The 15,168-nt window shown below is 53.3% G+C and overlaps 1 protein-coding gene across 1 annotated transcript in view; it reads left to right on the forward strand.

Annotated features, from left to right (window-relative positions):
- Nucleotides 1-3,276: 3,276 nt before the first annotated feature.
- DENND2A (DENN domain containing 2A) overlaps nucleotides 3,277-15,168 on the forward strand; it is a 48,896-nt gene continuing 37,004 nt past the window's right edge. The window contains 1 exon segment of the mRNA XM_007952784.1: nucleotides 3,277-4,193. Coding sequence (XP_007950975.1) covers nucleotides 3,277-4,193 — 917 coding nt within the window.

The raw sequence follows: 15,168 nt of genomic DNA on the forward strand, positions 1-15,168 counted from the left end.
CAGAGTCATGTGGGCAGCTTTACTCACAACACTGTATGTTAGATACAGCTATAAACTGCTTAAATGTACTGTTTCTTTGATAATATGAGTTCTCACAGTTCTTTTGTAAAACCTTTCTGCATGGAATCACTATTAGTTAGAACATTCGTAACTGGGCTGAAGCCTTCTTTTAGTTCATCCCTTCCTTTCCTTTAATTACTTCATCCTCAAAACTGTTATTCACGTAGGTTCACAAATACTACTTAACGTGACATGTAGCCAAACACTGGGAAGTTTGATAGAGTCACACTGCAGCACCGGCTGGTGGGTGCGGACGAAACCACGGGATTTGGGGCATCGTCACACGTGGGTAGTGATGACAGCCCCAGCCAGAGCACACTAGAGGGTGTGCAAAGCAAGTCAGTCAGAAGTATAGCCTTGTCGATGTATCGATATATGGGAGCTTGGCTTGTGAAGTGTTTTTACTGTTATAACCGATTTCAGGGGTATTTATTATTATTTTTTGAATATATAACTACAGGGATACTTCTTTTTGAATAATAAATTTCTCCTGAAACACAGCACAGCAGCAGCGAAGACTGTCATTTTGTGTCACCCCGCTGAAGGTGTCGTGCGGTGTGCTCTGTACCTCTCCACCCCACTTAGTGACGCTGCGGTTGGCAGTTTCTGCCCTGTCCTTGAGCCACCACTGATTCCAGACTGTTAGGGGTGCTCCAAGGGAGCTGTAAAGTGATGGGCTGTCAAGTGATGGGCTGTCATCCCCTTCCTCTGCAAGAGGCTGCTGTTGGTCTGTTGCCTTTATGGGTCTGTGTTCTGTAGTCTGCTTATGGCTTAATTCTTTAAACGTTTCCCAGAACTGCCTTTATTAGGAGTTTGTGGCTTCTGTGCAAAGTAAAGGAGGAGCCCTAGTGGCACAGTGGTTAAGCACTCGGCTGCTGACTGAAAGCTCGGCAGTTCAAACCCCCCAGGTGCTCTGCGGGAGAAAGGCGTGCCTGCTTCCGTGAAGATGACAGCCTAGGAAACCCTTTGGGGCAGTTCTCCTTTGTCCTCTAGCGGCGCTGTGAGTCAGAATCCACGCCCGACAGCAGTGGGTTTGGGTTTGGGGTTTTAGAAGAGTTCCGGGTCAAGCTTAAATGGCAGTAGCATTGTCTTTAACAGTGACATGTTTTCCTAAAAGATTTGGTGACTTCAGCTAAAACGTGATGAGAGGAGGTTGGCATTGTCTCTGAAGCTGTGTGGCCTTCAGGTCTCAGCCCTGTCCCCCTCGTGGGTCAGAGTCCTCCTGCCCTGTCCCGCTGCTGTCCATACTGGGGCCTCCATCGGGATGGACAGTTTGGGGCGGGGGCCTGGATCTGCTTCCCTGCAGTGGCTTATGGCACATCTGTCTCTCAGGTGACCTGGAGGCCCACCCGGTGCTGAAGGGTGTCAGTGCCCGGGACCGCTGAGGGCAGCCGCTGCCTGACTGTGAACAAGCACTGCAGATCGGCCCCAAGTAAGGGTGTCCCCGGGAGCACCCACGCTGGCCCGATTCGTGCCTCCTCCCTTTCTCTGCCCCTCCCCTCATGCCCCCCACTTCCTAGAACTTCACTTCCAAGAACTGGGGGGTGCCATTTCCCAGGTCATAATCTTTTAATGCACTAACTCGTTTTATTTTTATTGTTTTTTGACATTTTCTTGTGGTTTGAGTGAAAGGTTACAGAGCAGTTAGTTCTCCTTTCAACACTTAACACTTAGCTTTGTGACACTGGTTCCAGTTCCCAGTGTGACAGCACTCTTCCCACGTCCTCCCGGGGTTCCCCGTTTGCACTGGTCCTCCTGGCCTGCCCCTCCTGCCTTCAGAGCTTCGTTTGGAGAGATGCTGCCCTTGTGGTCTCTGTGCTGTGGTGGATTGCTCTAACCACCTTCCTAGTTATTGTTGAGGAGCTCTGGTAGCATAGTGCCTAAGGCACTTGACTGATCACCAGAAGGCTGGCGGTTCAGACCCACCAGCCACTCCTCGGAAGAAAGATGGATGGGGCAATCTACTTCCTTAGTGATACTGCCTCAGAAACCCAAGGAGGGGTCGCTATGAGTCGGGTCTGACTCAATGGCACACAACAACAACAGTGTATTGTTGACGTGTTACTGTTCACTTTATAGGCCTGTCCGTCGTTTGGCTCAAGGTGATTCTGAGGGCTGGGTTTAGTTCCAGCCTAGAAGGAGGTCTTGGGGTTCACCCCACCTCTGTCAGACCAGAGAGCCTGGTCTTTCCCAGGACATCTTAATGGGCCCGAGTCACCCCCATGCACTGCAGTGAACTCAGGCCCAACGGTCTTGGTAGCCTGGGGGTCCAGGAGGGTGGCCCCAGGGCTGATTCTTCCAGGTCCTGGGGTGTGCAGGCATGTTTGTGCCCTCTGCACCCTGAGCTTTAGTGGCTCTGCTCGCCCACAGCCAGCCCCCCTGGGTCGGCATGGGGGAGCCCCCAGACGGAGCCACCACGAGCTGCTCCTGGGGACTCAGCCGCCGTGTGGAGAGGCACTCTGCCTGGGGACACGGACCCGGTCTCCTCTCCTGCCGCGCTGGCGCTGTGGAAACCCAGTGTGCTCCTACAGCAAGGCCTCCGTTAGACAACAGAAGCGGGGAAATCTGAGGCCGCACAGTCTCTCACCTCTGAGGTGACTCCTGTTTTCTTCAGGGGAAAAGCAGAGGATGGTGACAGCCCCTGTTTGTTGTACCCCTACGGCAGGCTCGGCACGTGCTCCCAGCACCCTCTGAGCTGTGGTCAGCGTCCCCAGTTGGCAGAGGCCAACAGTGAGCTTGAGGGGAGTTTCGCGACGTGCCCAAGGTCGCACAGCTGTCGGGGGTTGGCTGGGGACTGAAACCCAGGTCTGTTGGACTGTAGAACCCGGCCTGTTTTCCTGCTATCCTGCTGTCTCCCCACAAAAATGTCAAGGGACGTTTAAGTGATGGTTTCAGTACTTGAGCAACTGGCATATGATGTTTGTAGTAAGTTCCATGTAAGTTCCGGCAGCTCCCGGGACCAGCTTGAGACGAGAACCATAGGCAGCTCCCCTCACTGCTGTTTGTTTTTTTCGTTTAGGGTCAAGGCGGAAGGTCCAGGGGCTGGGGAAGACCCCCAAAGGCAGCAGCTGAGGTCCTGCAGTGGGAGCTCTTCTCGGGGAGCCCTGAGGCCCCCTGTCCCTTCCTGGAGACTGAGCAGACGACGTTCTGAGAAGGACCCCCCTGTGAAGCCCCCCAGGGTGTCGCCAGCGTGGCGAGTGGACTGCCTGGGGCAGAATGCTCAGCCCAGCAGTGGTCCTCCACAGCCCAGCCCATGAGGTCCCGGCAGGGGATGCCAGCAGGGCCGGGGAGAAACCGCTTCGGGGCACCCCAAACTCCCGCCCCACTGCCATCAGCCGGGTCCGGCACACATCTCTCAACATCAGGGACAAGATATCAGAGTGGGAGGGGAAAAGGGAGCTGCCCACCCCGGCCTCGGGCAGGAGAGCAGATGGACCTGAGGCTGACGTGGCGTCCTGTGTGCCAGAGAGGAGGAGAGGCAGTGATGGTTTGAGGACGTGGGTCCCGGAGGCCAAGCCTGGCGCCCAGCCGGATGCGAAGAGTGAAGGACCAGTGAGACCCGGGGGACAGCAGGTGGCCCGGAGGCCAGACGTCACCCGGCCAGGTGGGGGCTATGGCACGCAGCACCCCGAGAAGGACAGCCTTTCAGTACTGAGGCAGGTCAGGCGGCTGGAGCAGGCCTTGAAGGACGGTTCAGCGGGGTTGGATCCCCAGCTCCCCGGGACCTGCTACTCACCGCACTGCCTGCCCGATAAGGCGGATGATGGACCCAGCCCTCTGGAGGGCCGCACCGCTGGCCGTGAGCCTGGCCGCAGGCTTCTGGACCTGGGGGGCCAGGAGCCCACACCTGAGCCTGCCGGACCCTGGGACCAGAGCCTGGATAGTGTGTATGGAGGATATGAGGGGTCCCCCCTGAGGCCCTTCATCAACCCCCTGCCAAAGCCCCGGAGAACGTTCAAACACGAGGGAGACGGGGACACGGCTGGGCAGCCAGGTGTCAGCGTCTGGAGAGAAAAGAGAAGTCTTCCCCCACTGCCCCCGTGCCTGCCCCCACCCCTGCCCTCCTCGCCACCCCCACCCTCGGTGAACAGAAGACTCTGGAATGGGAGGCCGAGGGCCAGTGCCGACCAGAGGTAGGTGACGGGCAGGCAGCCACTGTGATGTGACCGCTGGTTCTGTTGCAATGGTGCTCTTAAAGATGGCAGCCCCTGCTCATGCCTAGCATAGGGTTTGTGGATTGGACCTGGAAACGGGACGTGTGTGTTTGTGGTTGTCCTCAGACCACCTACAAAGGAGTATTCACTTTTGAAAAGCGGCCTTTGGATAAAATCAGAAACACAGACCGGTTGCCATTGAGTCCACTCCCGTTCACACTTGTCAGAGAAGAGCTGTGTCCGCAGCGTTTTGAGTCTGATTACTCAGAAGTCGATTGCCAGGCCTTTCTTCAGAGGGCCTCTGTATGGACTTGAACCCCAAAGGTTGGGACCTTTCAGGCAGCCTCCAAGTGCCTAATCATTTGTGGCACCCAGGGACTGAGCACTTGTAATCTGAGCAGTAACCAAGAGTTAATGTTGGCAGGCTCTGAATCTGTGCTAAGCCACATGCAGTCTGCTATTAAGACCTCCACTGTTGCACGGAGCTCTGGTGGCTCAGTGCCTAAGACGTTTGATTACTAGCCAGAAGGGTGGCAGTTCAAATTCACCAGTTGCTCCTCAGAAGGAAGTTGGGGCGATCTACTTCCCTAAAGATTCACTGCCTTGGAAACCCAGTGGGGGTCACTGTGAGTCAGAATCAACTTTACAGCAGTGGGCTTTCTCGTTTTTGGTTTATTGCATGGAGGAGCCCTCAAGGCACAGTGATTAAGCACTGGGTTGCTAAGCAAAAGGTTGACAGTTCAAATCAACCAGCAGCTTTGTGAGAGAAAGATGGGATAGTATGCTTCCGTAAAGATTGACAGCCTTGGAAACCCTGTGGGGCAGTTCTCCTCTGCCCTATAGGGGCTCAGTGAGTTGGACCCGACTCGTCAGCAGTGGGTTTGGGTTTTGGTTTATCACTTGGTGCGTTGGATCTTTCTGGGCCCTTCCTCTTGTGCTTTTCCTTGGGCTGGGCTCTGGAAGCACACCGCCTGCGTTGGACCCCTGGCCCTGCACTTTCTAGGATGTGACCTTGAGCAAGTTACTTGACCTCTGGAGCCCTCGGAATCCTCATCTCTGCCTTCCCCACCGGGAAGATCTTACCTGTTACAGTAAAGCGTGTCAGTGCTTCCAAACACAGTCTCTGCTTTGCAGACAGTTTCTTTTATGCTTTGAAACAGTTTCTGGTTCCTCTCTGTCCCATGCTAATAGGTTTGATACCCGCTAATCAGCAGCCAGCTTTCCAGCGGCTCTGGGAGCAGTCTCTGCTCACCACTGTGCCGTCCTTCCTCCTGTGTTTCTTGACCCCTCCTCTTGACCTTGGCCATGGGCCTGTAGCTGCTTTTGCCCAAGGCCCTCAGCCATCTCCACCTCTTCCTCTTACCTGACCACTTGTTGAATCGCATTTTGTAGTTTATCGTTTATCTGTGTTGTTGGTGTTAGAACCTGGGCGGCACAACGCCAGCAGTTCGACAGTTTGCACACACGGTTTAGTGACCTGATGGCCTTCTTCAGGTCCTGCAGCGATTCTCGCCCCCCTTGCTGAGTCGGTCCTTCCCCGCTGCGTGAACTCCCTGCCCCCCAAGGTTCTCGTTTAATCCTTGAGTCGCTCTTCACTTGGCCTCTCCCGGTATTTAAGGAACAGCTGTTGAGGGCTCCGTCCACAGCGCCCTCTTCCCTCGGCTTCTGGAACGCCCCGTCCCTGTTGCCCCGCTTCCTGCCTGCTCTCGCATTGCTGTCTCTTCTCCCTCCACAGTCCGAATGACCCGTCCTCACCCTAGACCAGGGGAGGCCGTGTCCTGTCCTCCGTCTGCACTCCTTAAATGGTCTCCAGTGCCACGGCTCTGTGTCACTCACACGTTCATGGTTCCCACGTTCGCTTCTGCAGCACCGCGTCCTTTCCCAGCTTCAAGCTGGCGTGGGCCCCTCCTGCTTAGGGCCCTAATAGTCCGGCCCTAACGTGTGCCAACCTAAATTCTCAATCCAGGCTGGTACTAGCGTCTCCTCCCAAGGTGTTTGCCTCCTCAGCTGGCACTGCCCTCCAGTTCGTTACTTCATCTGAAAGCCACGGATCCCTCTTTCCCACATTCCCCCACCTTAGTCACCAGCAGATCCTTTAGTTCTGGGTTGGCTGGTTGGTTTATTGTGGTTAAAAAATACATGTCTAATATATAAAAACCCAAATCGGCCAGTTAGCCACTCTTAAGTGCAGACTTCATGAATTCGTTGTGCATTCACACGTGGTGGGAGCATCACCCCGTCTCCACAACTGCTTCGCCCCCAGCAGAAACACGCCCCGTCAAGCAGCACCCCCCACACACAGAGTCCCTGGGAACCACATGTCTTTCTGTCTCTGTGAATTACCTGTGGCAGATACTGTGTCAAATACGTGAGACCGTACACTTGTCCTTTTGTGACGCGCGTCTTTCTCTCGGCATGATGTTTCCGGGTCATCCCTGCCGCGTGCATGAGGACTTCATTCCTCTCATGGCTGAGGGCTGTCCCCCGCGTGTGCAGACCATGTTCCGTTTGTCCGTCCAGCAGCTGACGGGCATTTCCGCTGCTCCCGCCCGTTGGCTGTTGTGAGTAGCGCTGCTGTGAACGTCGGTGTAGATTGTTTTACGTCCCCGTGAGGCAGCTTCCTGCTGTCCCCAGTGGTCTGTCCGTGGGTCCGCCTGCGTTCCCTACATGGGTAATCATACTGTCTGTGAAAAATCACCTTCTGCCGTCTTCTTTTGCCTTCGTACCTGCTGGTTCTTTCCCCTCCCCGACTGTCCCGGCTGATCCTTTCAGGAGCGTGTCGAACAGCCTCGCCTCGCTCCACCTTTACTGGCTGCTAACCAGGAGGGTGGAGGGCCAAGTCCACCCAGCAGCTCCTCATAGGCAAGGCCTGGAGAACTGCTCCTGGAAGCCAGCCCCTGGGGACCCCGTGAGCACAGCCCTCTGATGCACGTGGGTCACCAGGACTTGGAACTTCAGCCCCCTGGTTCTGATTCATATGAACCCACCCTGACGTTTTGGGTCATGGATTACTGTCCTTTCACGGTACGCTGAATTCAGTTTGCTAACATTTTATTTAAGTGTTTTGTGTCGGTATTCCACGAATGGGCCTGGTCTGCACTCTGCTTTCCTTATGTTTGTAGGCTTGGGCCTCAGTGTCGAGCAAGGTTTGTAAGAATTGGGAGGCGTCCTTCTTCTTTGGTGTTCTGAGCAAGCTTCTAGTTCCAGTCCCACTCCCAGTCCAGTGTCCAAGCCCAGGCCCTGAGCGCTCTCGTGGCTTGTCTGCCCTGTCAGGTTTTCCAACAGCGGCCCTTCTGTGCCCCTCTGACTGTTTCTGCAGAGAAGCCCCGCTCTCCCAGGGGCCCAGGCTGGGTCTGGGATGGTGGAGCCCTTGACCTGTGTCCTTGCCAGGTAGGCAGACTGACTGGTGGAGTTACTGCCTTGCTCTCCCAGCCACCCCTGCCCTCCTCAGTCATCCAACGCGTTCTTTGAAACCCGCTGGCGTTACTCTGTTTCCATCCACATGCGGACGTTTTTCTTGGCCAGTGTGGGTGTGGCTGCATCAGCTGTTCTCAGGATTTGGCCTTTGGATTTTCTGTTTGTTTCACAGAGACTCGGACAGTGCAGCTGGTAAGGGCGGGAAGCTCGTGTTCAACTGTCACAAGAACCAAGTGTGCTCTTGATCGTGGGCCTGTCTCAAAAAGAAGTCTCAGGCCAAGCTTGGCAGACGTGCTCTCTCCGAGGCAGGGGGCGAAGCCGCGGCATGGGAAAGCCATGATAGGACACAGACTTCCAAGGGTTAGGATGACATGGCCTCCTCGGAGACGAGCCCACTTCCTCTCACGGCCTCCTCAGAAGCTGACAGAAGCTGAGCAGTGGCTCGGGCCCTCAGCTTGAGGAGATGCTCTCTCCTTTCTCTGGTCGTTCTCTCCTCGCCTTCCCTCCCCATCCCCCCTTTTCTCCTTCCCCTCTCGCCCCCGCCCCCCTGCTTTCTTCTCTGTCTTCTTTCTTCCCGTGTTTCTCCCCTCCTTCACTCCTCCAGAGCCCCAGGAAACAGTGCAGGGACTTCCACCCTCAGCCCCAAACTGGAAGATGAGGAATCCTCCAGTTCTGAACATGAGGTTCTTCCTGCCGGTGACCTCGGCTGCGTGGGTCTCAGGGCGTGTGGAGAAGGACCGGCAGTGGGGCCCTCAGGACAGCACTGAGCAAGAAAGTCATCATTTTTTCGCGTACGCAGCGTCCTTGAGTCCACGGGGATCTACCTATCCAAAATTTTAACCAAGTGCAGGTTTTGTATTTGAGTTTACTTTGAGAGTGTGACAGCGTTTTGGTCTTTATGAAACCAGATAACTAAGTTGACCAAACTGTCAACTTTTCAGTGGGTTGTTTGGGCGGCGTGGAGGCTCAGCCTTTCTTTGGGGCTTTCTTACAAGAATTCCAGAACTCTGTGAGGATATGATGCCTTGTTCGTTATGTGGCTGCCAAGTCGCACTGTGCTGTTAGCAGTCCCAGAATTCCCATCTTTTTAGGGCACCAGCCCACAGCTGTCATCCATGTAACAGTCAGGTGAGCTTAGCGGCCATACCTGCCACTATGAGCCTGTCTCAGTCACCCTGATGTCCCCAAGGAACCTGTGAAGTACATGTCTAAAAGCTGTTTGATCTTCACAGAGTATGTAATCTTCACAGGGCGAACAGGCTTGATTGATTTGAGGGTTAGAGCAAGAGTTACCTTGAAATAATGTAATCCGCGGAAGTTGTGTTGGAGAAGTGGGAGTGGAGGAAGATGCTGTTCGATGATGGAAGAAGTGGGCTATCGGGTCAGGTTTCTCATTGGGTTTTAGACAGGATGACAAGCAGAGAGGATTTTTCCTTCTGGTATTTCCATGTAGGGTCGAGAAACGCTGGTGGATGTCTTGCTGCTCAGCAGAACAGATACCTCATAACAGCATGGCATTCGTCGACTCCACACATCAGGGGCGTGGTGGCCCTCCCTGTGTGGGGACCGTGGATGGGGCTGCCAGCGGATGAGAGGAGTCAGAACCTGGCACCTCTGGTTTCTTTACTAGAAAACAGCTTCCTTTCCCATTGGAATAGTGTTTTTTGTTTTTTAAAAATGGTCTTATGGAGAGAGAATTCCCATACCATACAAATCTTCCATTCAGAGTGTGTGACTCACTGGCTTCCGGCCTGTTCACAGTATGTGCACCCATCAGTCAGTTGGGGACACTTTCATCCTCTCAGTAAGAAACTCTGCTTTAGCTATGACTTCCTCTCATGATTGGACTGTGTCCCCCAAAATATGTATCCACTTGGCTGGGCCATGACTGTCAGTGGTTAGGCAGTTATGTAATGGTGTCATCATTCCCCATGATGAGGTCTGATGGGATCAGCTACTGAGTTGTAAGCAGATTAAAATGGGATGCAATGCCCTTACTCAGGTTATAGGCCTCATCTAATGAAAGGAAGTTGCCCCGGGTGTGGCCGGCATCACCTTTTATCTTACAAGAGATCAAAGTGGAAAGAAGTGAGCAGAGGAGGGACCTGACTACCACCAAGAAACGAGAGCCAGGAGTGGAGCACGTCCTTTGAACCCGGGGTCCTTGCACTTAGAACCTCTTAGACCCAGGGGCAGATTGATGCCAAGACACGTGGAGACCTGCAAGGGACGTCAGGCCCACAGATGTTGAAAGAAAATAGGGACCTTCACCCAGAGCCAACAGAGAGAAAGCCTTCTTCTCGAGCTGGCACGCTGAAGTTGGACTTCTGCCTCTTAAACCCATCCCTTTGTGGTGTTTGTTACAGCAGCACCTAGGAGCTCATACACTCCCTGCCCCGCCCCCTCAGTTCTAAGCAACCACGTATGTACTTTCTGCCTCATGGAGTTCCCTGTTCTGGACTTCCTGTGAACAGAGTCACACGTGTGACCTTTGTGACTAGCTTCTATCACTTAATGTCTCCAAGGTCATCCATGTCATAGCATGTACCAGAACTTCATTGCTTCTTACAGCTCAGGAGTATTCCATTGTATGTGTGTGCCATGTTTGTTTGTTCGCCAGTCGATGGACACTTGGATTGCTTCCACCATTTAGTTCTTGTGAATAGTGCTGTAGTGGACATCAATGCACACGTTCCTGTGTGGGTGTCCTGAATAATGGGGGTTCTGAATAGTGGTTCTGGTGGTGGCCTGACACAAGGGCTGTCCCATAAAAGCTTACTGAATCCATAGTTGCAGTAATTCTGGGGCAATAGAGCCAAACAACTGAGTGAAGTTAAACCCTTAGAATACAATTGTTTTATTTTTTACCCAGAAGTAGGGCAAATTAAAGCAGTAAATGTTAAAACCAGCTTTGTGTGTGTGTGGTGCAAGGATTATACTTAGAATTGGTCAGTTTGACCTAGCTAAGATGATTCCAGTTTTGTTGGCTGCACCTAGAGCATCATAGTCAGGAGCCAGCCGGCCATACACCTTCTGTCCGTCAGGCCTGATCAGGTGTTGACCTTGGCCACATCAGTGTCACAGAGCTTCTTCACAGCCTGTTGGATCTGGGACTTCTTGGCCTTGATGTCCACAGTGAACTCAAGTGTGTGTTGTTATCTTTGATCTTGTTCCGGGCTAACTCGAGTCAGGAGGAACTTGGTGATGGCACGGTGGTCAAGCTCGTTTCTCCTGGGGCTCTTCAAGGATATTTGCACTGCCTTCGTGTCTGGGACTGCCAGAAGGTGGGTGATGTGTGGATCTTCTCTCTTTTGTGGGTGTGGACGCCTCCCAGCACTGCCTTCTTGGCCTTCAGCACCTTTGCTTTGGCTTCAGTTTGGGGAAGGGCAGGGGTTTCCATCTTCAGTTTTGTCCAGAGCATCATAAAAAGGTTAAAAGCAGCTTTTAAGATATTCATTCATTTAGTCAACAGCAAACTACTGTGCACCTACTTCATGGTAGACATGTGGTGTAGCAGTGAACTTGATAGAATGGAACCTGGCCTTCATTATAGTAGTTTCCTAGGGCTGCCCTAAGAAAGTACCACCAACTGAAACATATTGTCTCAAGTTCTGGAGGCTAAAAGTCCAAATTCAAGGTGTTGGCTGGGTCACGCTCCCTCTAGGGAGGCTCCAGGGGAGGGTCCCTCCTTGTTCGCCGGCTCCTGGTAGCCCAGGGTCCTTGGCTTGCAGCTGCAGCATCACTCCGTCCCTGCCCCATCTTCCCACTGTGCCCCCTGCCTCTGTGGCTCTTCTCCTCTTTCCTGAGGACACCACTCAGATGGTGTTTTGGTTACCTAATGCCACTCTAGCAGAAAATACCACAAGTGGGTGGTTTTCCTAAACAAGAGTTTATTCTCTTACAGTTTTGGAGGCTGGAAGTCTGAGTTCAGAGTGCCAGACCTTTCTCTACACTTCTTCTTATGTTCTGGAAGCAGACCACATCCCTAACTACTCAGCTGCTCCGGTGAATTCTACCATGGAATTGATTACCAGTCTCACCATGGGGAATAACTACATTCCAGTTGCCCTAACAAAAAATGAATGCAACCCCTCCTTGGGTTTCCGAGGCAATATCACTACGGAAGTAGACTGCCAACCTTTGGAAGGAAGATTGGGCAGTCGGCCCAGTCACTCAAAACCAGGCCCAACCAAATTGACTCATAACCTTAACTATCAGAGATGGGGTTGGACCCACCCTCCTCCATATGACCTCAGGTGAGCTGGTGACATCTTCAGAGAACCTGTTTCCAAACCAGCTCACATGACCTTCACAGGCCCCAGAGGTTAGGACTTCAGCATATCTTTTTGGGGACCTGAGCATTTCGATCCACGACCCTTGTGGAACTTACAAACTTGTGATAGTTAGAAGTACACAGCTAGCTATGTTGCTGTACCCCACTTTGTGCTGCGAGGAGGCCCACAGTGCTATGGAAGTGTTGAACCTGGTGTCAAGCTTGCCATGGGGACGGGTAGGTTCCACGGGGAAATGACCTTCCGGAGAAAATAACTCTTCTGCCAGAGGGTTCGTCAAATGGTATCTTAAATGACAGCATCCCTTCTGCACTAAGGTGCTGGGTTTCAGATGACCGATTCATACACATAACCCCTTGTTGGTACAAGCAGTTCACATATGCTTGGCTCCGAACCAAAAGGCTGGAGGTTCAAGTTCACTTAACAGAAAGCCTGACGATGTGCTTCTGAAGTCAGCCATTCAGAACCCTCTGTGTGTGCTGGATGGATGTCTGTGTGGCAAGCTGACGGTCGAGCAGTGGACTGAACGTCATCAGTCAGTCACTCGTGTGTGTGTGTGTGTGTGTGTGTGTCTACACACGTGCTGGATAGATGTCTGTAGGACAAGCTGACGGTTGAGCAGTGGACTGAACGTCATCAGTCAGTTGCTCGTGTGTGTGCATGTGTGCGTGCACGTGCTGGATAGATGTCTGTCTGTAGGACAAGCTGATGGTCAGGTGGTGGACTGAACATCATCAGTCACGCGTGCGTGTGTGTGTACACACATGCTGGATAGATGTCTGTAGGACATGCTGACAGTCGAGCAGTGGACTTACCGTCAGACACAGATACTCGTGTATGCGTGTGTGTGTGTGTGGTTGCGTGCACACGTACCAAATGGGTGACTGTACGACAGGCTTACACTAACACAGTGGACTGTCTCATTTGTTCCTGTTACTGCACCCCAAGCATAGTGCTTTGCACAAGTGTCCGACAGGACTAGTGATAGCTCACATTCACTGGGGTCTTCTGAGGTACCCAGGACAGTGAGCAACATCCCACAAACATTGTCTTCCCATTCTTTGCTCAGTCCTGAGGTAGTTACTCTGTTTCCTGTCAGGACACTGAATTTCAGCCCAGGTAGGTGGCACATATGAGGTTGAAGGGTGGTTTGTGACTGACAGCTCTGAGACAGGCCTGCTGGAACCTGTGGCACTGGTGGTGGTGTCTGCTGGCCAACCAGCAAAGTGCCTTCCCCAGGGGCTGCAGGAAGGCAGAGATGGGGATGGGGACACAGAGACACTACACATTGTGAGTCGTCAGCCAGTCATCCCATACGGAGCACTCCAGACACATGACTGCACCAGACGCACCGGGCATTGCAAGAGAGACCATAGAAGGACCATCACCATCTGGTCTTGTGTTGGGGGTAGGGCCAAGTTGGGGCCAGTTCAGAGGTGCCTGAGGAATGTGGAGGGACTGCGTATTCACCCAAGTCCGCTTCAAGAAAGGCCTGCAACATGACAAATAAGGGATTCCTAACAAGCCTGGTGGTGTGGTACCTAAGGCATTTGACTGCTAACCAGAAGGCTGGCGGTTCAAACCCACCAGCCACTCCTTGGAAGGAAGGTTGGGCAATCTACTTCCATAGTGATGTTGTTGTTGTTGTTAAGTGCCGTCGTGTCATTTCCGACTCATAGCAACCCCATGCACAGCAAAACCAAACACTGCCCGATCCTGCGCCAGCCCCACAATCCCTGTTGTACTTGAGCCCATCATTGCAGCCACCGTGTCAATCCATCTCGTTGAAGGCCTCCCCCTCTTTCGTCGACCCTCCACCCTACCAAGCATGACATCCTTCTCCAGGGAATGGTCCCTTCTTACAACATGACCAAAATAGGTGAGATGAAGTCTGGCCATTCTTGCTTCCAAGGAGCATTCTGGCTGCACTTCCTCCAGGACAGATCTGTTAGTTCTTTTAGCAGTCCATGGTACTTTCAGCATTCTTCGCCAGCACCACAACTCAAAGAAAGAGCAGAAGAAAGCGGACAAAAAGCCAGGAACCCAGACAGAAGAGCGGTCAGCCCCAGGGTTACAGGTGAGGAGAGACAACTCAGGGACGCCCGAAGTAGCCAGTGGGAAGAGCAGGAGAAAGGGGATTAAAAGCCAGGAAGCCAGACAGAGGTACGGTCAGCCACAGGGACCCAGTTGGGGGTGATACGAGAGGTCTCCAACAGCAAGACAAACTTGTCTGTCGGTTTGTCCTACTGTGGTGACACGTAGACGTGAGTTTTGAGGCTGAGCCTCTGGTGTTTAAAACCCAGTGAGATGCACCTGGTGCACAGGTAACAGCCCAGCTTATAGACTGGGACAGACTAGGTAGAAGGAAGAGGCCATCCACTTCTCAAAGAATTGGCCAGGGAAAATCTTATGAATAGCAAAGAAACACTGGTACATTACCGCGCACCTTTAGTAATAGTCCGTAGTGATACCGCCTCGGAAACCCAAGGAGGGGTCGCTATGAGTCAGGTCCAACTCGACTGCAGTGTGTTTGGTTTGGTTTTGGTTTTAACAAGCCTACCTGGGGTGGGAGGTGCACCTCGGAGCCTGGTGGTCAGGAAGATGGGGGTTACTTCCAGGAAGGCTGGGGAGAGAGGGAAGGTCCGAGGGGGCTGGTGAACCTGAGTGATGATGAGGCTTTGCGTGTTCCATGCTCTGGCCCTCCGTCCTGTGAAGGTATGAAACCCCATGGAACCCAGCTCTGCTCGGACACGCAGGGGCTCACCAGGAAGCTTGGTGGCACTGGGTCTGGTTGGTTGGTTGGTATAAAAACCCTGGAAACTTAAGGTGAGTGGATTTTTTCTTGTGGCGGTTTGAGAAGGGGCTGGACTGCACCTCAGGACCGACACCAGTGGAACAGCAACATCCTGTGAGGATGGGGTCAGGGACCCTCAGATGCGGTGGCTCGCAGAAGGAGATTCAGCCACGCTTGGCGGAGGGCCGGGGGCGAGCGTGGGGTCGGTGTCTCAGCTGGCCCCTGGGCTTGCCACCACCGCCCCTTCCTGACCTTAGAGGGTGCTCCGTGCACATGGAGGGTCCTGACACCCCTGCCTGCGGAGGCAGCTGTGACTCCTTCCTCTTCCCCCCTTGTTTCCAGGTGGGCAGTTTTCATTGTTCACAGAGCCGGGATGCAGGCAGTTGTCATTGTTCACAGATCGGGATGCGGGCAGTTTTCATTGTTCACAGATCGGGATGCGGGCAGTTTT

Source organism: Orycteropus afer, unplaced genomic scaffold (genome assembly GCF_000298275.1).
Source record: "Orycteropus afer afer isolate SDZICR_OR568_19922 unplaced genomic scaffold, OryAfe1.0 scaffold00358, whole genome shotgun sequence".
Lineage (NCBI taxonomy): Eukaryota > Metazoa > Chordata > Mammalia > Tubulidentata > Orycteropodidae > Orycteropus > Orycteropus afer.